Source organism: Mesocricetus auratus, unplaced genomic scaffold, assembly GCF_017639785.1.
Source record: "Mesocricetus auratus isolate SY011 unplaced genomic scaffold, BCM_Maur_2.0 Super-Scaffold_100707, whole genome shotgun sequence".
In the NCBI taxonomy this organism is placed as follows: domain Eukaryota; kingdom Metazoa; phylum Chordata; class Mammalia; order Rodentia; family Cricetidae; genus Mesocricetus; species Mesocricetus auratus.
Window position 1 is genome coordinate 6,952,828 of NW_024429269.1, and position 15,671 is coordinate 6,968,498.

The 15,671-nt window shown below is 42.6% G+C and overlaps 1 protein-coding gene across 2 annotated transcripts in view; it reads left to right on the forward strand.

Moving 5' to 3' along the window:
- The first annotated feature begins 726 nt into the window (after positions 1-726).
- The window catches only part of Kpna3 (karyopherin subunit alpha 3), a 75,789-nt gene continuing 60,844 nt past the window's right edge, over positions 727-15,671 (forward strand). The window contains exon 1 of one of the 2 annotated variants that reach the window (XM_040740498.1): positions 727-874. In XM_040740498.1, the coding sequence (XP_040596432.1) occupies positions 806-874 (69 nt within the window). In that variant the 5' untranslated portion in view covers positions 727-805. The remainder of the gene's footprint in view (positions 875-15,671) is intronic. The other variant, XM_040740497.1, reaches the window with a different exon arrangement.

Here is a 15,671-nt window from a genome sequence, read left to right on the forward strand (position 1 = left end):
CGATGAGAACTTAGTAGGTACTGTTTTGATCTGACAGATTCTTGAGACCAAGTCTCTGCTCTCATTGAGCTTAATAACGGTGCGGGAAGCAAGGCAACACAAGCATAAACACACACATCACACTCACATGTATCTGTGGAGTGGAAACAAGCATGCTATTTATAACACCGAGGCAGAGCAAGAGAACGGGGTTTGAGGGTGGTTGCTATTTGAAGAGACCCCAAAGAAACCAAAAGCGCAGAGCACGCGTGGCCGTTCTTTTTCTAATTTTCCAAGCTGTAGGGAGCAAGGTGCGCCCCCAGGAGCCCCGCCTCTCGCTCCCGATTGGCCGCAAGGTGCCATCTTCAGAGATGCCCTGCCCACCACCCCGCCCAGAGGTGGGGCTTCGAGCCCGCGCTCGGAAGGCGCCGCGCCGAAAGCGCGCGCACAGCCCTCCCGGCATGCTTCTCGTCCTCTCATGGCGTGGCTCAGGCCGGCGCCTGGCATGCTGGGAACTGTAGTTTCCTCCCGCCGCCCCGCGTCAGGGGTGGTGGTAAAAACTGCTAGGTCGGGCTCCATTTCTAGCACATGACTAGCGGCGGTGGGGAGGCCCTGCGGTGGGGTGAGGGCAGGGTCACCGCGACAGCCAGCAGACCAGCGCCCCGGCCTCTCCCGGCGCGCGCCGCTCCTCAGCGCCGCCCCCGCGCCGCGGCCACCTCGCGCTCCGGGCGTCACGGAGAGCGCGCTCCTCCCCCTCCGTCCCCTCCCGCTCGACTCGCCGCCGCCGCCGCCGCAGGAGCAGCCGCCGCCGGAGCCGCGCGCAGCCATGGCCGAGAACCCCGGCTTGGAGAACCACCGCATCAAGAGCTTCAAGAACAAGGGCCGCGATGTGGAGGCGAGTGTGCTCCGAGTCCGGCCGGGCCGGGCGGCCGGGAGCGGAGGGGAGAGGAGGGGCGGGGGCCCGTGGCCGCTGGCTCTCGCCGGCTGGCGGTCAGTCCGGAGTTGGCCGCCGCCTCGGGGCGCCGCGGCCCGGGCTGCAGCCGTCTCTTGAGCGGCCAACGCGGGCACCGGGGACCGCTGGGCGCTCGGTCCCGCCGCGCGGGCGCGGCCTGCTGTCGGAGGGGAAGGGATGTGGAGCCGAGGCGGGGTCCGCGGGCCGCGCGGGAGGACGGACCGGGATGCTGCCGCCCCGCGTGCCGACCGCACCGCTGGGGCCCGGCCGCCGCTCGCGTCCGCAGCCGGTGCAGCCTCCCGCGCTGCTGCACATGGAGCCTCCGTCCTCGCGCCTACCTTGTGCGAGCCGGGCCCAGGCGGGCGGTGGCAGCCCTTAGAGGGGGGTGGGGACCAGCCGGGTAACTGACTTGTTTGAGGGTGGTGGATGGGGGAGGGTAGGATGCGCCAAGACCATTTTCTTATATTCCAGTGCTGTCCCCTGGACCAGTCTTCCCGAGCTGTTTCAGCTCATAACCCCTGTGACTGCTGGCATTTGGAGCGAGCTAAAGGTGGACAATAGTTTACCATCCATTGTGTCGAAGCTTTGGGAAGGAGATTATGCAGACCTCTTATCTTGGGTTCTGTTTTTGTTTTTTTCCCCTTTTTTTTTAAAGCTCATCTTGGAGTGGGGGCGTGAATAGTAGGAAAATAATTTCTTTGGCCTGTTTTGCTGAAATAAATGTCACACATAGATTCCTACGTCCTTGTATATACCACATGCCACCAGGCTGGTAGATTTTCCAAGTGGTTGCAAAACTGTAAACATTCATTGTGGTCACTCAGTTCGCTGATACTCAGCATGTTGCCATTGTCTCATTAAGGTGACATTAGCAGCTACTATTTGCAAACTCTGCTTATTGAGGTAGCGCTAGAGGTCTCTCTGCTCCTACTAAAACCGTTGAAGTGTAATAGCGCAAACTTCACTGGGAACTTCACTGGGACTCGACCTCTGGATTTGCTGGGGGAAGTAGCTTTAAGCTCATACCCTCTTCTCTATTCGAATAGTAGGTAATGGTTTGTATAGTCCTGTAATTTTTGGTAAGAGGCTAGTAAATACAGGGTTTGGTTTGGTAGAGGAGCAAATGAAGCTGGGGGCATTTCTCAGAGCTACAAAATTAAGTATGAATTGGGGAAAACCTGGGGAGATATCTGTGGAATTCCCATTTGAGTGAGACTGCAGGTCCTTTATTTCTGTCCTGATCACATTTAAGTTTCCCTTTTGAGAACTACTTCCAAACAAAAGTGAAACCCAGCGACTGGAACAGCCATCAGTCTCTATTTTTTAATAAGACTTGGTTTTGATCTTTTTTTCACTGGTAATTTTTCTGTGTGTGCACACTTGAGTGTGTGTGTTTGCTAGTGTGTGTGTTATACTAGTAATTTCTGTTGCTGTTGTTGTTGTTTGTTTCCTTTTTGAGACAGAACTTCATTGCACAGCAGTTTGGTCAAGCACACAAAAATAATCCTCCTGCCTCAGGCTCCCAAGTGCTGGGATTACAGGGGTGGGCCACCACACCCAGTCCCACATGTAATTTTTCTTGAGGCTGTCTTTTGTTTCTCTAAGCAAAACTTGCATAGTTTGTGTGGATGCTCCTATTGCTTGTACATTCTTTGCTCTTCTGGGTGTTGGTGTAAGTTTTTGTCACAGCTCACTTTTAGTATTGTGTCCTGTTTGTTTAATGATGCCTAGTAAGGACTTGTGCATGGAATAGATCCATGGCAGGCACTTGCTGCTCCTCAGAAGGTAACCAGTGGCTGTGGATGCATGAAAAGGACAGTATAGTTGCCAAGCCATTCTGCCTGATTTTGTTCACAACATTACATTTCTAAGGACATGTTAGTATAACTAAGACATGAAATAACAGACATTCAAATCATAGTTCTTTGTGTCAGACACTATGCTGTACCAAGAGCTTGCTAACTCATTTAATCTTTACTAGTTAGGTGTGGCATTGTCCTTACTCTACCAGAGAAAAAAATACTTTGACACAGAATGTCAGCATCCATGTAATGTGCTGGTCATTCTGAGCATTCATTTGCTAAATGACTATTAGGTGCCTATCCTCATACAAAAAGACCTAAGATTCAGTTTGGCTTGAGTCAGTGAGTGAGAAAAACCCATACTGGTTTCAGGGGAGTTGGCTTTCAGACAGAAATGGGACCTGTTGATTCCTAATAGATGAATGGGGATGAACTGACCCTGAAGAGTGAGAAGTCTGGGCGAACACTCAGTATTCCAGCACTTGGGGCTGGGAGGTGGAAGTTAGGAGGTCAAGGTCGTCCTGGGCTACATGACACCCTACTTAAAAGAGTAAGTGAATGAGTGAAGTAAAGGGTTGTAACTAGGGAAGAGTAAGGGCAGGAGAAGATGGGAGGCATTTGGAGTTTTAGAAGTACTAATTGAAAAGTTCCAGTTTATGCAGTCAAGTGGTAAACAGGGAAAATAAGAAGACAGCATTGTGTGGAGGGTTGTGAGGGAGTAGACAGGGTTGTAAAGAGATCTTGCAGACATTCATCAAGAATGACTTCGTAAGAGAGCTTTGGAGGGACAAAATGAAGTGATTGCTCTTACGGGAAATATGATGTGTATCAGACGGGATGGGCAGATGAGAAATTAGTGAATAAAGTCACAGGTGAACAAGAGGTGTGATTATATTGGGGGCGAACATGAGACTTATATAGGGCTTGTTGGTCTGAGAATTCTTAAGTCAGGCTTGTCCCTTGGAAGGCTTTGCTTAGTAGGGAGATATGAGAAATGTATTCAGCGCAAAGAGAGATGGCATCTCAATGAGAGCAGTGGAAAAAGGTATCGACAGAAATATGTAGAGTTAGTCTGATGGAATAGTGTTGTAATCTTGTCTGTAGGAAGGGATTTTCCAGAAATGGAGACTGGACGACATGGTTATAACCTGAAATGAGTTCTTGATGATCCTCTGCTTTCCTTCTCCCTCTTAATCTTCTTTTCCTCATCCTTTTCTGTGTCAAGTTCACAGTAGAGGGAAAGTGAGCCTGAGTACACGAGGGGGGAGGGGCGCAGGGGAGGGGCTAATTGTCATTTTTAGTGACTTGAGGCTTGGGTAAGGGAGTCACATTTTTATAGCCAACCTAGAAAGACAAAGAAGAGGAAACAGGTTTGAATTTGTATCTCAGTAGAAAGTTGTTTTCCCTTTTCAAATATAGAAAAGTGTGCAAAACAGAAGTACTCTGCCAGTGAATGCTTCTAAAACAGATGTTCAGGCAGCTGGAACCCATGTTAACCTTGTCTTGTTTATGCACACCTTAAGGATATGACTTTTTGTTTATTCATCTATTTTATGTGCCATAACATACTTGTGGGAGTCACAAGACAACTTGAAGAAATTGATTCTTTTCTTCCATGGACAGGGATCAAATTATATTGTCAGAGTTGGTGGCAAGCATCTTTTCTCACTGAGTTGTCTGGACGGCATGGATGTGACATTTTTGTCATTAATTAATAATAATAAGTTAAGAAACTTGTGGTTTGAATGGGGCTCTTATGTTTGAATGGTTGGTCCCCAGCTGGTAGAACTGTTTAGGAAGGATTAGGAGGTTTCAAAAGCCCCTGGCAGATCTAGTTGTGCTTTTTTCTTTCTGCCTGCAACTTGTGAATCAGATATAGAACTCTCAGCTACGGTTACAGTGCCATGCATGCCTGCCTCTGCACTCTGGACCACGATGATCATGGTTTAACCTTCTGAAACTGCAAGCAAGCCCCCAGTGAAAAGCTTTTTTAAATAAATGCTTTGTTCATGATGTCTCCTCACAGCAATAGAACAGTAACTAAGACAGAAGCCTTAATACTTAATGAGTGTTTATGATGTTAAGTACTTCTTATGGGTTATTTATTTGGTCATGGCCATCATATTAGGTAGGCAGTATTACAATCCCTGTTTGCTGTGGAGGAAACTTGAGGCCTAGAGCTCTTCAGCAGCTCTAAGTCATAGCATGGTGAGGGACTGAGCCTGGGCTGTGTCAGCACTTTGGCTAAAGCAGAAAGGAGTTTGCTCACTCTGCTCTCTCCCGTTGATGGAAACTATGGCTTGACATGAGTGAAGCATACCTGAAGGTTATTAAGCCAGGAAAGTAGTGAAGAAATGTTGACTGTGTCATAAAATTCCTATTTTGGTGTTTTCAAAGCTTGCTAATAAATCATATACAATTTATCATTGAAATTGTTTGCCCCCCCTCCCCGCCCCAACTCTTGCAAGTTTTCATTCTCATTAGCAGGGCATTTGTTTTACCAAGAACGTGTAACCCAAATTCTTGGGTTAACAAACACTTGGACATTTATACTTTCAAATTCAGTTAGCAATTCCAATGTTGTTTCTTTCTCTGCAGACATTCTATTGGTAAGTAATTCTCTGTGACTTCATACATGCAATTCTGTTACATACCACTGGCTATCTTTTGAATTGGGCTTACTCTATCTCTAGAATCAATAAGATTGAGCAGATCCTCCAGAAGGGCCTCAATAAGGTCTTTGCTGTGTGACCTGTGTTCTGTACTATTTGCTATTTTCTAGTGCTTTCCTAAGTGAACTTCTTTTCACTTGTTTGGGATAGAGTACCATGATGTTCAACAATCCAGCCTGCGTATACAGTTTTAAAGTGTGCAAACTCTATTGAGATGTGTAGTGGACATAGAGACCTTGCAGTGTTGCTAGTCATTTACTGATTGGTGGGTAAAGTTTCATACATACTGTTTGAGAAAAGGACTAGATAATATACTTTTTAAAAATTGGTATGTAGAGGTGAAAGATCTGTTTTTATGAGTTTTAGAAAAATTTCAAAAGATGATGTATATGCATGTGTGTGTGTGTGTGTGTGTATAGATAGCTATGTGCATATAAGTGCAGATACTCTCAGAATCCATAAGAGGGTATTGGATACCCTGGAGTTAAGAGTTACAGGTACTTGTAGCTGCCTCCTGTGGGTGCTGGGAACTGAACACTCATCCTCTGCCAGACAACAGTTAGTGCTCTTAACCAGGGAGCCAGCTCTCCAGGTAGGCTCTTATTGTAAGATCCTAATAAGCCGGGCTGTGGTGGTGCACGCCTTTAATCCCAGCAGGGAGCCAGAGGCAGGCGGATCTCTGAGTTTGAGACCAGCCTTGTCTACAAGAACTAGTTCCAGGACAGCCTCCAAAGCCACGGAGAAACCCTCAGAAAAAACAGAACAAAAAAAAAATCCTAATAACTTCTTTTGGATCAAACTGTTGTAATTTACTTTTGAAAGGTGAACAATGTCATACTTGAATATGAACTAGAAGAAAGATTAGTACACAATTCATACTAGTTCATATTTATTTTTACTAGCACATTGATATTTAGCCTTCCTAAATAATAACAATTGGACAATGTTTTTAGCTCTGTTTAAGCACATTCAATGCCTTGAAGGCACTTAATTGCTCCAACCTTCCTGATACTTCTTTTTGCCTTACTGAATTTGTAGCATGTGATGTTTTTCAGGAATCTCTGTCATGTCAGGCACTAATTTTCTTGAACCTCCTCATGGGAAGGGAGTATGCTTTTCCTAGTCCTTTCACTCTTGGATCCATTTTGGCTTTACCAGCTCCACTGCCTATCCATAGAGTGTGGGCAAGTGTCGGGATCTACATGTGAGTCTTCCTCTATGAACAAGTTTTCTTGTTCACAGCAGCAGTGCATTTCGAGTTAGCCATCACTTCTCTGGGGTTGGGAGGGGGATGGCAAGAGCAGGAGTGAAGCTGTGTTAGCCGTGTGCTGAGGGTTCTCAGGGACCTCTCAGCAGCTTCTCATGCTCAGTGAGTGTAAACCCATGCGCTGCCTTTGTGTTCTCAGTGCCCTAGCTGGGACTAACTTGGACTCCTTCCTCACCTTCACCCCATGCCATGCAGCATGGCTTCGGTCTCAGTGGGGTCTCCTCTGTTTCCCCGCACATGTGCCTACCACCGGGCAGTATGAAAATTTCCCAAAGCTGTGCCCTTGCTCTAGTTCACGAGGATCTTCAGCAAGCCTGATGCCTGTTTTCCTCCCCACTGCCCCTCCTCTCCCCCACCCCTTTAAGCTCTACTCACCAAACTTCCTATACACTTATACACAGTCTGAAACCCCATCCTCCCCTCTTTGCCAGGGCTGTTTCTATCCTCAGGGGCTATTTTGCTGACTGAAATATCCTTCTCTGTGTTCTGCTGTTTTGCTAATTCCTGCCTCTTTCTGGATTAAGGTACTTTTCTTTGTTCCTGAGGGAATTTGCATGTATCTTTGTTGTTGTAGTAGATGTAATATATTGAGTTGTGTTTTGTCTGTTCTCCCAACTGTACTGTGAGGATTTTGAGGGTACCACTCTAGATCTTCATTGTCTACTACATCATATGGTTGGAACAAAGCAAGCACTAAAACAATCCAATGAATACAACTATTCTAGATACCACGGGCTGTCATTTTCCCAGGGGGGGGGGAGTGTGTTTTTAATTAATTTTATGCATACAGGTGTTTTTCTTGCATGTATGTCTGTGTACCAAGTGCATGCCTGGTGCCTAAGGAGCAGAAGAGGGTGTTGGAACCCCAGAGACTGGAATTTACAGACTATTGTAGACTGCCATGTGGATGCTGGGAGTAAAACCTAGGTCCTGTGCAGAGCAGCAAGTGCTCTTAACCACTGAGCAGTCTCAACAGCCCAGCAAAGTAAGTAAGTAAGTGTGTGTGTGTGTGTGTGTGTGTGTGTGTGTGGTCTTAAGTTTTTATTTATTTATTTATTTTTGGATTTACGAGATAGGGTTTCTCTGTATTGTTTTGGAGGCTGTTGGACCAGCCCTGCCTCGAACTCACAGAGATCTGCCTGCCTCTGCCTCCCGAGTGCTGGGATTAAAGGCGTGCGCCACCACCGCCCGGCTAAGTTTTTATGTTTTACGTATAAAACCTAGCATGATCCCTTGCCGGGTCTTAAATGGTCTTAAATAATCCATTTAAGAAAGGTCACTTAGTAAAACCTAATGAAGCTTGTCTTTTGTGTGCTGATAGAGTCAACCACTGCTCACCCATGTTCCACCCATATTTCCTTTGCTGTTTAAGGAGACAGCAAGAGTGAGAACCCTGGCGGAATTCCTGCAGGTGACTCCAGATCATCTTGCCTTTATACCACCAATAAGGGAAAAAGCACAGTGCATTTTTGAACTGAGACTATTAATCCTATACAGTCTTTCCCTTCTACTTCCCAAATAAAATCCAAACGTTTTAGTATGACAGGTAAATAGAAGATTAAGGCCTGTACTTATTAGATTAAGGATTCAGATGCAAGCCTTTTGATACTGGCTTATTTTTGTTTTGCATAATGTTTTCAAGGTTCATCCATATTGTAGCATGTTTAAAATTTTCCTTCCTTACTGGGTGGTGGCGGCGTATGCCTTTAATCCCAGCACTCAGGAGCCAGAGGCAGACAGGCAGATCTCTGTGAGTTCAAGACCAGCCTGGTCTACAAGAGCTAGTTCCAGGACAGTCTCCAAAGCCACAGAGAAAAAAAATCTTTCTTTCCTTTACCACTCCATTGTATGTATGTACTGCATTTTTGCCTAGCCTAGTGGTTCTCAACTTGTGGGTCGTGACCCCTGGGGACGAACAACCCTTTCACAGGCATTATCAAAGGCCAAAAGAAAATGTAGATATTTACATTATAATTTATAACAGTAGCAATGAAAATAATTTTATGGTTGGGGGTTCAAAAGGTTCTCAACATTAGGAAAGTTGAGAACCATTGGTCTAGTGAGTATTTGGGTTACTTCCTACATTTTGGCTGTTGTCTGGTCACCATTTTATTATTTTAGCCATTTTTGTTTTACATAAGACCCTCATGTATGTATCCAGGTTGGTTTTAAGCTTATATAGCCAAGGATGACCTTGAACTCCTGATACTCGTGCATGTACCACTGTATGCAGTTTATTTAGTGCTGGGGATCAAACCCAGGGCTTCCAGCATGCTGCTGGGCAAGTGCTCTGCTGGCTGAGCTACATCCTCAGCCTTACTATTTTTTTGTAGCCCAGGCTGGCCAAGAACTTCCACTGATGCTCCAGCCTCCTACTAGTGCTGGTATTACAGGTGTGAGCACCCTTGTGTTTCCCACCATTTAAAGCTGTCATTAATTTGTTGAAAAAAAAATAAAGGTCATTGTTTTTACATTGTGCTGCACAATGGGAAATCGTTATTTTTGCAGTTCAAAATAATCAAATACCATACATTTCACAGGTTTTACTCTTTTTCGAGGTGTAGTTTCATTTGTTCCTCATATTCGGCACCAGCCTCAGAATTTTCTGGAAGCTGGAAGTTAAAGGGTCGGTCAACTTCAGATGAAGTTTGTTTGTGACACTCTGTAGCTAGCTAAGGTTGACCTTGAACTTCTGACCCTCGTGCCTGTTCTGATTTTATCAGCACTCCCAGTTTAGCATTTTTTCCTTTAAAATTATAATTGATGCTATATGTTTTAGAATATATGCTGATAATGATATTTGATCAGAGGGTTTATATAATAAGGAACAGTTTAATGTCACAAATATGAAAGTTGCTATATTTGCTGAAATAAATGAATTTTAGGTATTTTGATGAATTATGACATACTGGACAACATTTGACCGAGAAAAAAATTAACATGATTTTTTGCTATCAAGTAAAGAAGTTACAAAGTGTATTTCTAGAAAACTTGGCTTCAGAATCAATGGTATTGTCTTGTGTAACTGGCACCATTCCTAAAGCGACTTTATTTTGCTAGTACAAGGTTTGGCTGTAGCATTACTTCCAGGTCTCTTTTATCTTGAAGGGAAGGGGACAGTGAAATTGTAAGGCAGGTGCAACTGTCATTTCCATGGTTTAGCCATAGTCTTTTCCTGTTAGCTATGATGCTGAATTATTCTTGAAGAATGATAAAAAAGATGGAAACTGATGTTTTTTCTATCCAGGGAGTTTCAGTCAGAGATACTGATGCTGCTCAGGTGTTTAGTGCACAGCCTGCCAGGCTGTGACAGTGGTTATTTTGCAAGTGGTATCAGAGGAGAGAAAGGAAACAACTGAACTGTCAGACTTTTTGGGTTATAAAATTCTTTACCTGCCAATTTTTCTTTTCTTTGGAATGCCATGTTTCAAAAAATGTCTTACACTGTTTTTTGTCTTCTTAGTTTTCTTGGTTCTTGAGAATATCCATTATGTGTATGGATGATATTAGTTTCCTTTTTATAAATAAAGCCTTCAGCTTCTTAGATAAGTTAAAATTGGATGCTTTTATTCTTACACCTGTGAAGTTGTTCTTCATCGTTTGGGGGGCTGGATCTACTATTTCTGGTATTTTCAGTGTGTTTTCCTGTAGTAGCCTTCCCTCCCTTTTTATTTGACTTACAGACGCTAGTGACTAGAAACCAGACTTAATAACATTTCATGTTCTCCTGTGTTCCAGGCAGAGAGTTTGGTCATAAGGTTTATAAATACAAGGCACTAGAGAGATGGTCATTGGTTAGGCACACTGGCTGCTCTTGCAGAGGACCAGGGCCTGATTCTCTGCACCCATGTGACTTCTCACAGACTTACATTTGTAACTCCAGTTCTAGGGAATTCAGTGCCCTCTTCTGGTCTCTGCAGGCACTGCATGCATGTGGTGCTCAGACATAACATACAGACAAAACACTTGTACACAAAATAAAAGTGTGTTTTTAAAAAGGTTCCATGAAATATTTTCTTGTGCAGGGAGTTTTAGGGGGAACTCTTCCCTAGCTTAGGTGTAATAATTCAATGTCATGTGCTAAAGCGCCTGTATGTAATTTGTAGCATGCTGGTGCAGTGTAGACAAAGGCTATGCTTGACCGTACCTGAGGAAATAGAGGAGGTTACAGGAAGGTTGTATTTAAAGCAGTTCTGGAAGGACAGCCTTCAAGGTCTAGCATTTGCAAACATTGGAAACAGTGCTGTTGCATCTGTTGTACCTTTTCCGGTAACAGTGTTTGATTTGACCTTTGGAGGCTACTTTTCTGTCATTGGATAGCTCTTGGATTTTCAGTTTGTGTTTTGAGAAGAGGATCTTAGGTAGCTTTGGCTAAGCTTGAACTTCTAATCCTTTTGCCTGCACCTCCCACATGCTGGATTACACATGTTTACCACCATGACCGTTTTTTGTTTTGTTTTGTTTTTTTGGTGGGGCTTTTCAATATGAGTGTGCCCATCTCTTTTGCTTAGTTAAAGTGTCTCACCCTTTTCTGGCTAACACAAATTAGACCCATAAACTTCTGTTCCTGTTGTTTGTTTCTTTTCAAGAAACATTGAAAAGCTTTATTTGGGGTATTGTGTTTGGGTTTGTTTGCACATCGTGTTGAAAATACTAGTGTTGATGCCTTGTGTGCGCCTGGCCTGATGAGTATCATTGGCAACAGTGAGGCACATGGAAAGACAGCTTGTAGGAGTCTGTTCTCTTCACCGTATAGGGTCCTGGGATTGATCGTAGGGTGCCAGGCTTGATGGCAAGTGTCTTTATCCACTGAGCCTCCTGGCTTCAGATTATCTTAGTTCTGTGGATTGCTCTTTATCTTTCAATATAGTCTCCGTCTCCAGTCCTTCCTCAAGTCTGTGATGTTTGTAACATAATTCTTAGGTGATTAACTGTCTTGGTTTGTGGTGGATTTGAAGGATTGATTGTTTCAGGGGGTTTTAGGCAAACCTTATTAATAAGTCATTCCAACTGAAACAGCTCCAGTATGAAGAGTTCTGGAATCTAAATGTTCATAGAGAAGTATCAAGTATACAGCCTAAAAGAATGTGTGCTGAAGAAGCTTTTTGTAGTTCTTCCACTTAGTTAGCTATTTGAATTGTTTGAGGGATAAAACATCAAAGATAACGATAACCAGTAATTGTGGAACACTTAACTGTGAACAAAACATTTGGCTTGTAAGAATACTCTTAATTGTCACAAGTGTTTTGTTCCATGGATAAAGAAAGTGAGTTAGGCAAATTGCTTGAAAACATGTAACTAGGAAGGGACATGACACAGGTTTCCAACTTTACAGCTCTACTCCTTTAGTAATACACCCAGTCTGCCTCACGGTTCTTACTTGAAGAATGGAATTGGTACAGGAACCATGGAAAGCAGAGAAATACATTAATGGAAATGTGTTCTTGGTGGATCCCTTAGGGTGGGTGAATCAGGGAAGGCTTCATGAGGACGGTTTCGCTTAAGGTCAAGGTAGGTAAATATGTAGGTGTGTCAGTTGGATGGGCCTGGAAGAGGCAATATGGTGTATTTAGGGAACTAACATAATGAAGTATTCCTTAAATGTGGAATGATTAGAAAGTTGAGTAGGATGGGTAGGAGCTACATTGTGGAAACCCTCTCCACCCAGGTGGTTAGTGGAGTAATTTATGCATAGAGGACTGTTCTTTGTTTGCAACATAAGAGGTGTGTTGCTAAGAGCAAAAAGACAAGTTGGGAGTAATACACTTAGAAATCTCATAGTCTGAAATAGCATTGGCATTGGGACTTAAAAGCAGGAATAGTTATTAGAACTATTTATTTGGTGTATTTTATATTGTAGAACAGGTTGACAAGCTTTTTCTATAAAGAGCCATAATCTTTGAAGCCCAAATAATTTACATTTTAGAGTAGCTATGGCTACTCATCTCTGCCTTGTCCACAAAAGGAACAGAAGATAGTTGGTAAATAAATGGATGTGTGGATGTATTCTGATAAAGTCATGCTTATAAAATCAGGTGGTTTCCAGATTTTGCTTACAGACTCTGTGGTCAGTATTGAAACTTCAAAAATAGTTAAAGCAATGAGAGAATGATTAAGATGCACAGTGGTTCTCAATCTGAGGGTTTCGATCTCTTTGGGAGCCACATAGCAGATATCTTGTATATTAGATGTTTATATTAATGATACATAATTAGCAAAATTACAATTATGAAGTAGCAATAAAATAATTTTATTGTGGGAGGGTCACCACAACACAGGGAGCTGTTTTAGGAAGATTGAGAACCACTAGCTTAACAGGTAAAAATCTTATTGCTAACCCCGAAGACCTGAATTCAATTACCACGACCTCTATGATAAATAAATGAATGTCATTAAAAAAAACATGATATTGTTGATGAAGCTTTTAGTAATAATGAAGGAAAAGGAGCCAGGAAGGGAAAGAACCCCTAGGATATACCAATTTAAGGACTTAGGGAAAATGAAGTTGAAGAATGTGGGTCTGTTGGAAACTTAGGAGATTCAGAATATTAGGGGAAAAGAGTATCCTGGTATCCTGGAAGGGAGTAGTTGGAAGGCTGCTGTCTTGGAGAAGAGGTCTGGTGATCATCAGAAATATAAGCCGTTTGTTTGGCACTTAGGGACCATTGAGAAATGGAAAACTGAAGAGTGATGGTGGCTGGATGCTGCTATAAGATGTTAGGTAAAGAATGAGCTGGAGTTGAAGAAGCTGAACTAGTTTAGTTTGTCCTTGATCTAAATAATTGGTAGTAATGGAAAGGAACAACTACAGTCAAGAGAGAAGTGGGATTTTTCTTCTCATTTATTTGGAATGGTAGGATTTACTGCAGGCTAAACTGAATAGAATAAACACAGAAAGAAGTAAGGACCTGGCTAGAAAAAAGTCCTGTGGTCAGGGCAATTGTCAGCAGGGCTTGAAGGGGTCAGATCCTAAAGGGGCCTCAGGTGGAAAGGATCTGGACACATAAAGACACTAATGTGCCCTGCAGCAGGGATCTAACAGGCTACTGAATCTGATGGCTTGCCTTTATTTTCTTTCTTAGATAAAGTTGTTTCTGGAACAGGGCTTGTAAACTTTTCCTGCATTGATGTACAGGTATTATAAAAAATAGGTATGCAAATAAAACAATTGCTGATAGTTATAAAGAAACTTACTTTAAATTAGTTCTTTGGTATACATGTAATTTTACCATATGTTAAAGACAAAGCAATTTTACATAGTAATGAGTTAGATCATCAATGCTGGGAATGACACTTCATATAAATATGTCGCATTAAAATGGTGGAAGTATAGTTAAAGAAACTTTGGAAATTCTGTTCTAATCACAAGCCCAAAATCATTTGATTTTTTTGTGTGAAACTCAGACCAACAGTTTAAAAAAAAATCTACATTTATTTAGTGTGTGTGTGTGTGTGTCTTACAGAAGTCAGTCCTATCCACCTATCATGTGGGTCCTGGAATTGGACTCAGTGGTAAGACATGGCAGTAAATGCTTTTTAACCCTGATCATCACCTTGGCCCCTATTATGTTTCTTTAGAAGAGCAGAAGACATACATAAAGCTTTAAGTTTATAACGTAATAGTCTATAGAATCTCAGCTAGAGGTGTTCTAGGCATTTAATATTTCATGGAGTGCAGTTCAGAGTGCACGTGTTCAGAACTGAGGCTGTGGTAAACGCATGATTTGACATGGCTGAGCAAGCCTAGAAACACCTTGGGCTTATAAAAACATTTTTAGTTAATTTTTTATTGTTGTACATTTGAAAACCTTTTATAATTGCTGTATTTCTTGTTACCCTAGATAAATACAAGACCTCATACAGGATCCCAACCCACAGCTTAGGAACCCGAGCCACATGTAGAGAATGTTTTAAAGGTGATGTTTGAAGGAAAGGTGCTTTGTGGAGTGCACCATAGGACCTTCTAGGAATGAGGGATTTAGCTGAAGGAAACACAGACGATGTTCCTTGGCTGTGGGATGTTTCTGTTTTTATTTTAAGGATTTTCAACTTTCTCATGATTTGAAAATGATACATAGTTCAAGTTTTAAAATTAATCTTCCCAAGCTGGTGATTCGCTACCCTGCTCTGTGTACTGCCTGGGTTAGCTGCACTTAATACACCTGTGCTGAGCTGCTGTCGCACACGATGAGCTCACCCAGATAACTCTGTGGTAGTCTGAGGGACATTTGTACTGCCCTATTAGTTGTTTTGTTAGTCATGAGAATTACATTTTATTTCACTTAGTTATATCAGATTTAGCTAAAATACTTTTTATAGTATATAGTTAGAATTGGAAACCCAAATTCAAAGTGTAGACTTCATGTTTAGTTGGATTTTTTAAAAAATGTAATTAGCAGGAACATTGGTAGTTTAATGATTGCAACCTCTTTCATTTGTCACAAAGGTGAAAACTTAGGCCTTAGAGATATGGTTGTCCTAGTTGGCGGCATTGTTTCTAGTTGCAGAAAAGCAAAAGTCAGTTGTGTTTTTGAAACTTTCAAGGAAATATAAAGTAACGAGAATAACAAGTTGCGCTTCTATGTACCTACTTCATACACATCTCCTTGGGTGTTTCTGAACCACAAGCTGTTATTTTGTATGTGTGTGTATGTGTATTTCTTCATATGTATGGAGATAAAGACCCACTTTTGGAAGTCTGTTCTCTCTGGCCACCTTGTGGGATCTAGGAATTGAACTCAGGTCATCAGACTTGTGGGCAAGTGTCTAGGGTACATAAAAACTACAGTGCAACAACACAGCATTAAACTAGTCAGTTAAAAACTGACTGACTTGAATAGGACATTCCCCAAAGAAAGTATGTAAATGGCCAACAAGCACAGGAAAAGATGATGAACATTACTATTGATTAGCAAATCAAAGCAACAGTGAAGTGTACTGTAAACTGGTATGCTTACAGTTAGATAATAAGCCTTAGGAAGATGCAAAAATCAAAACCT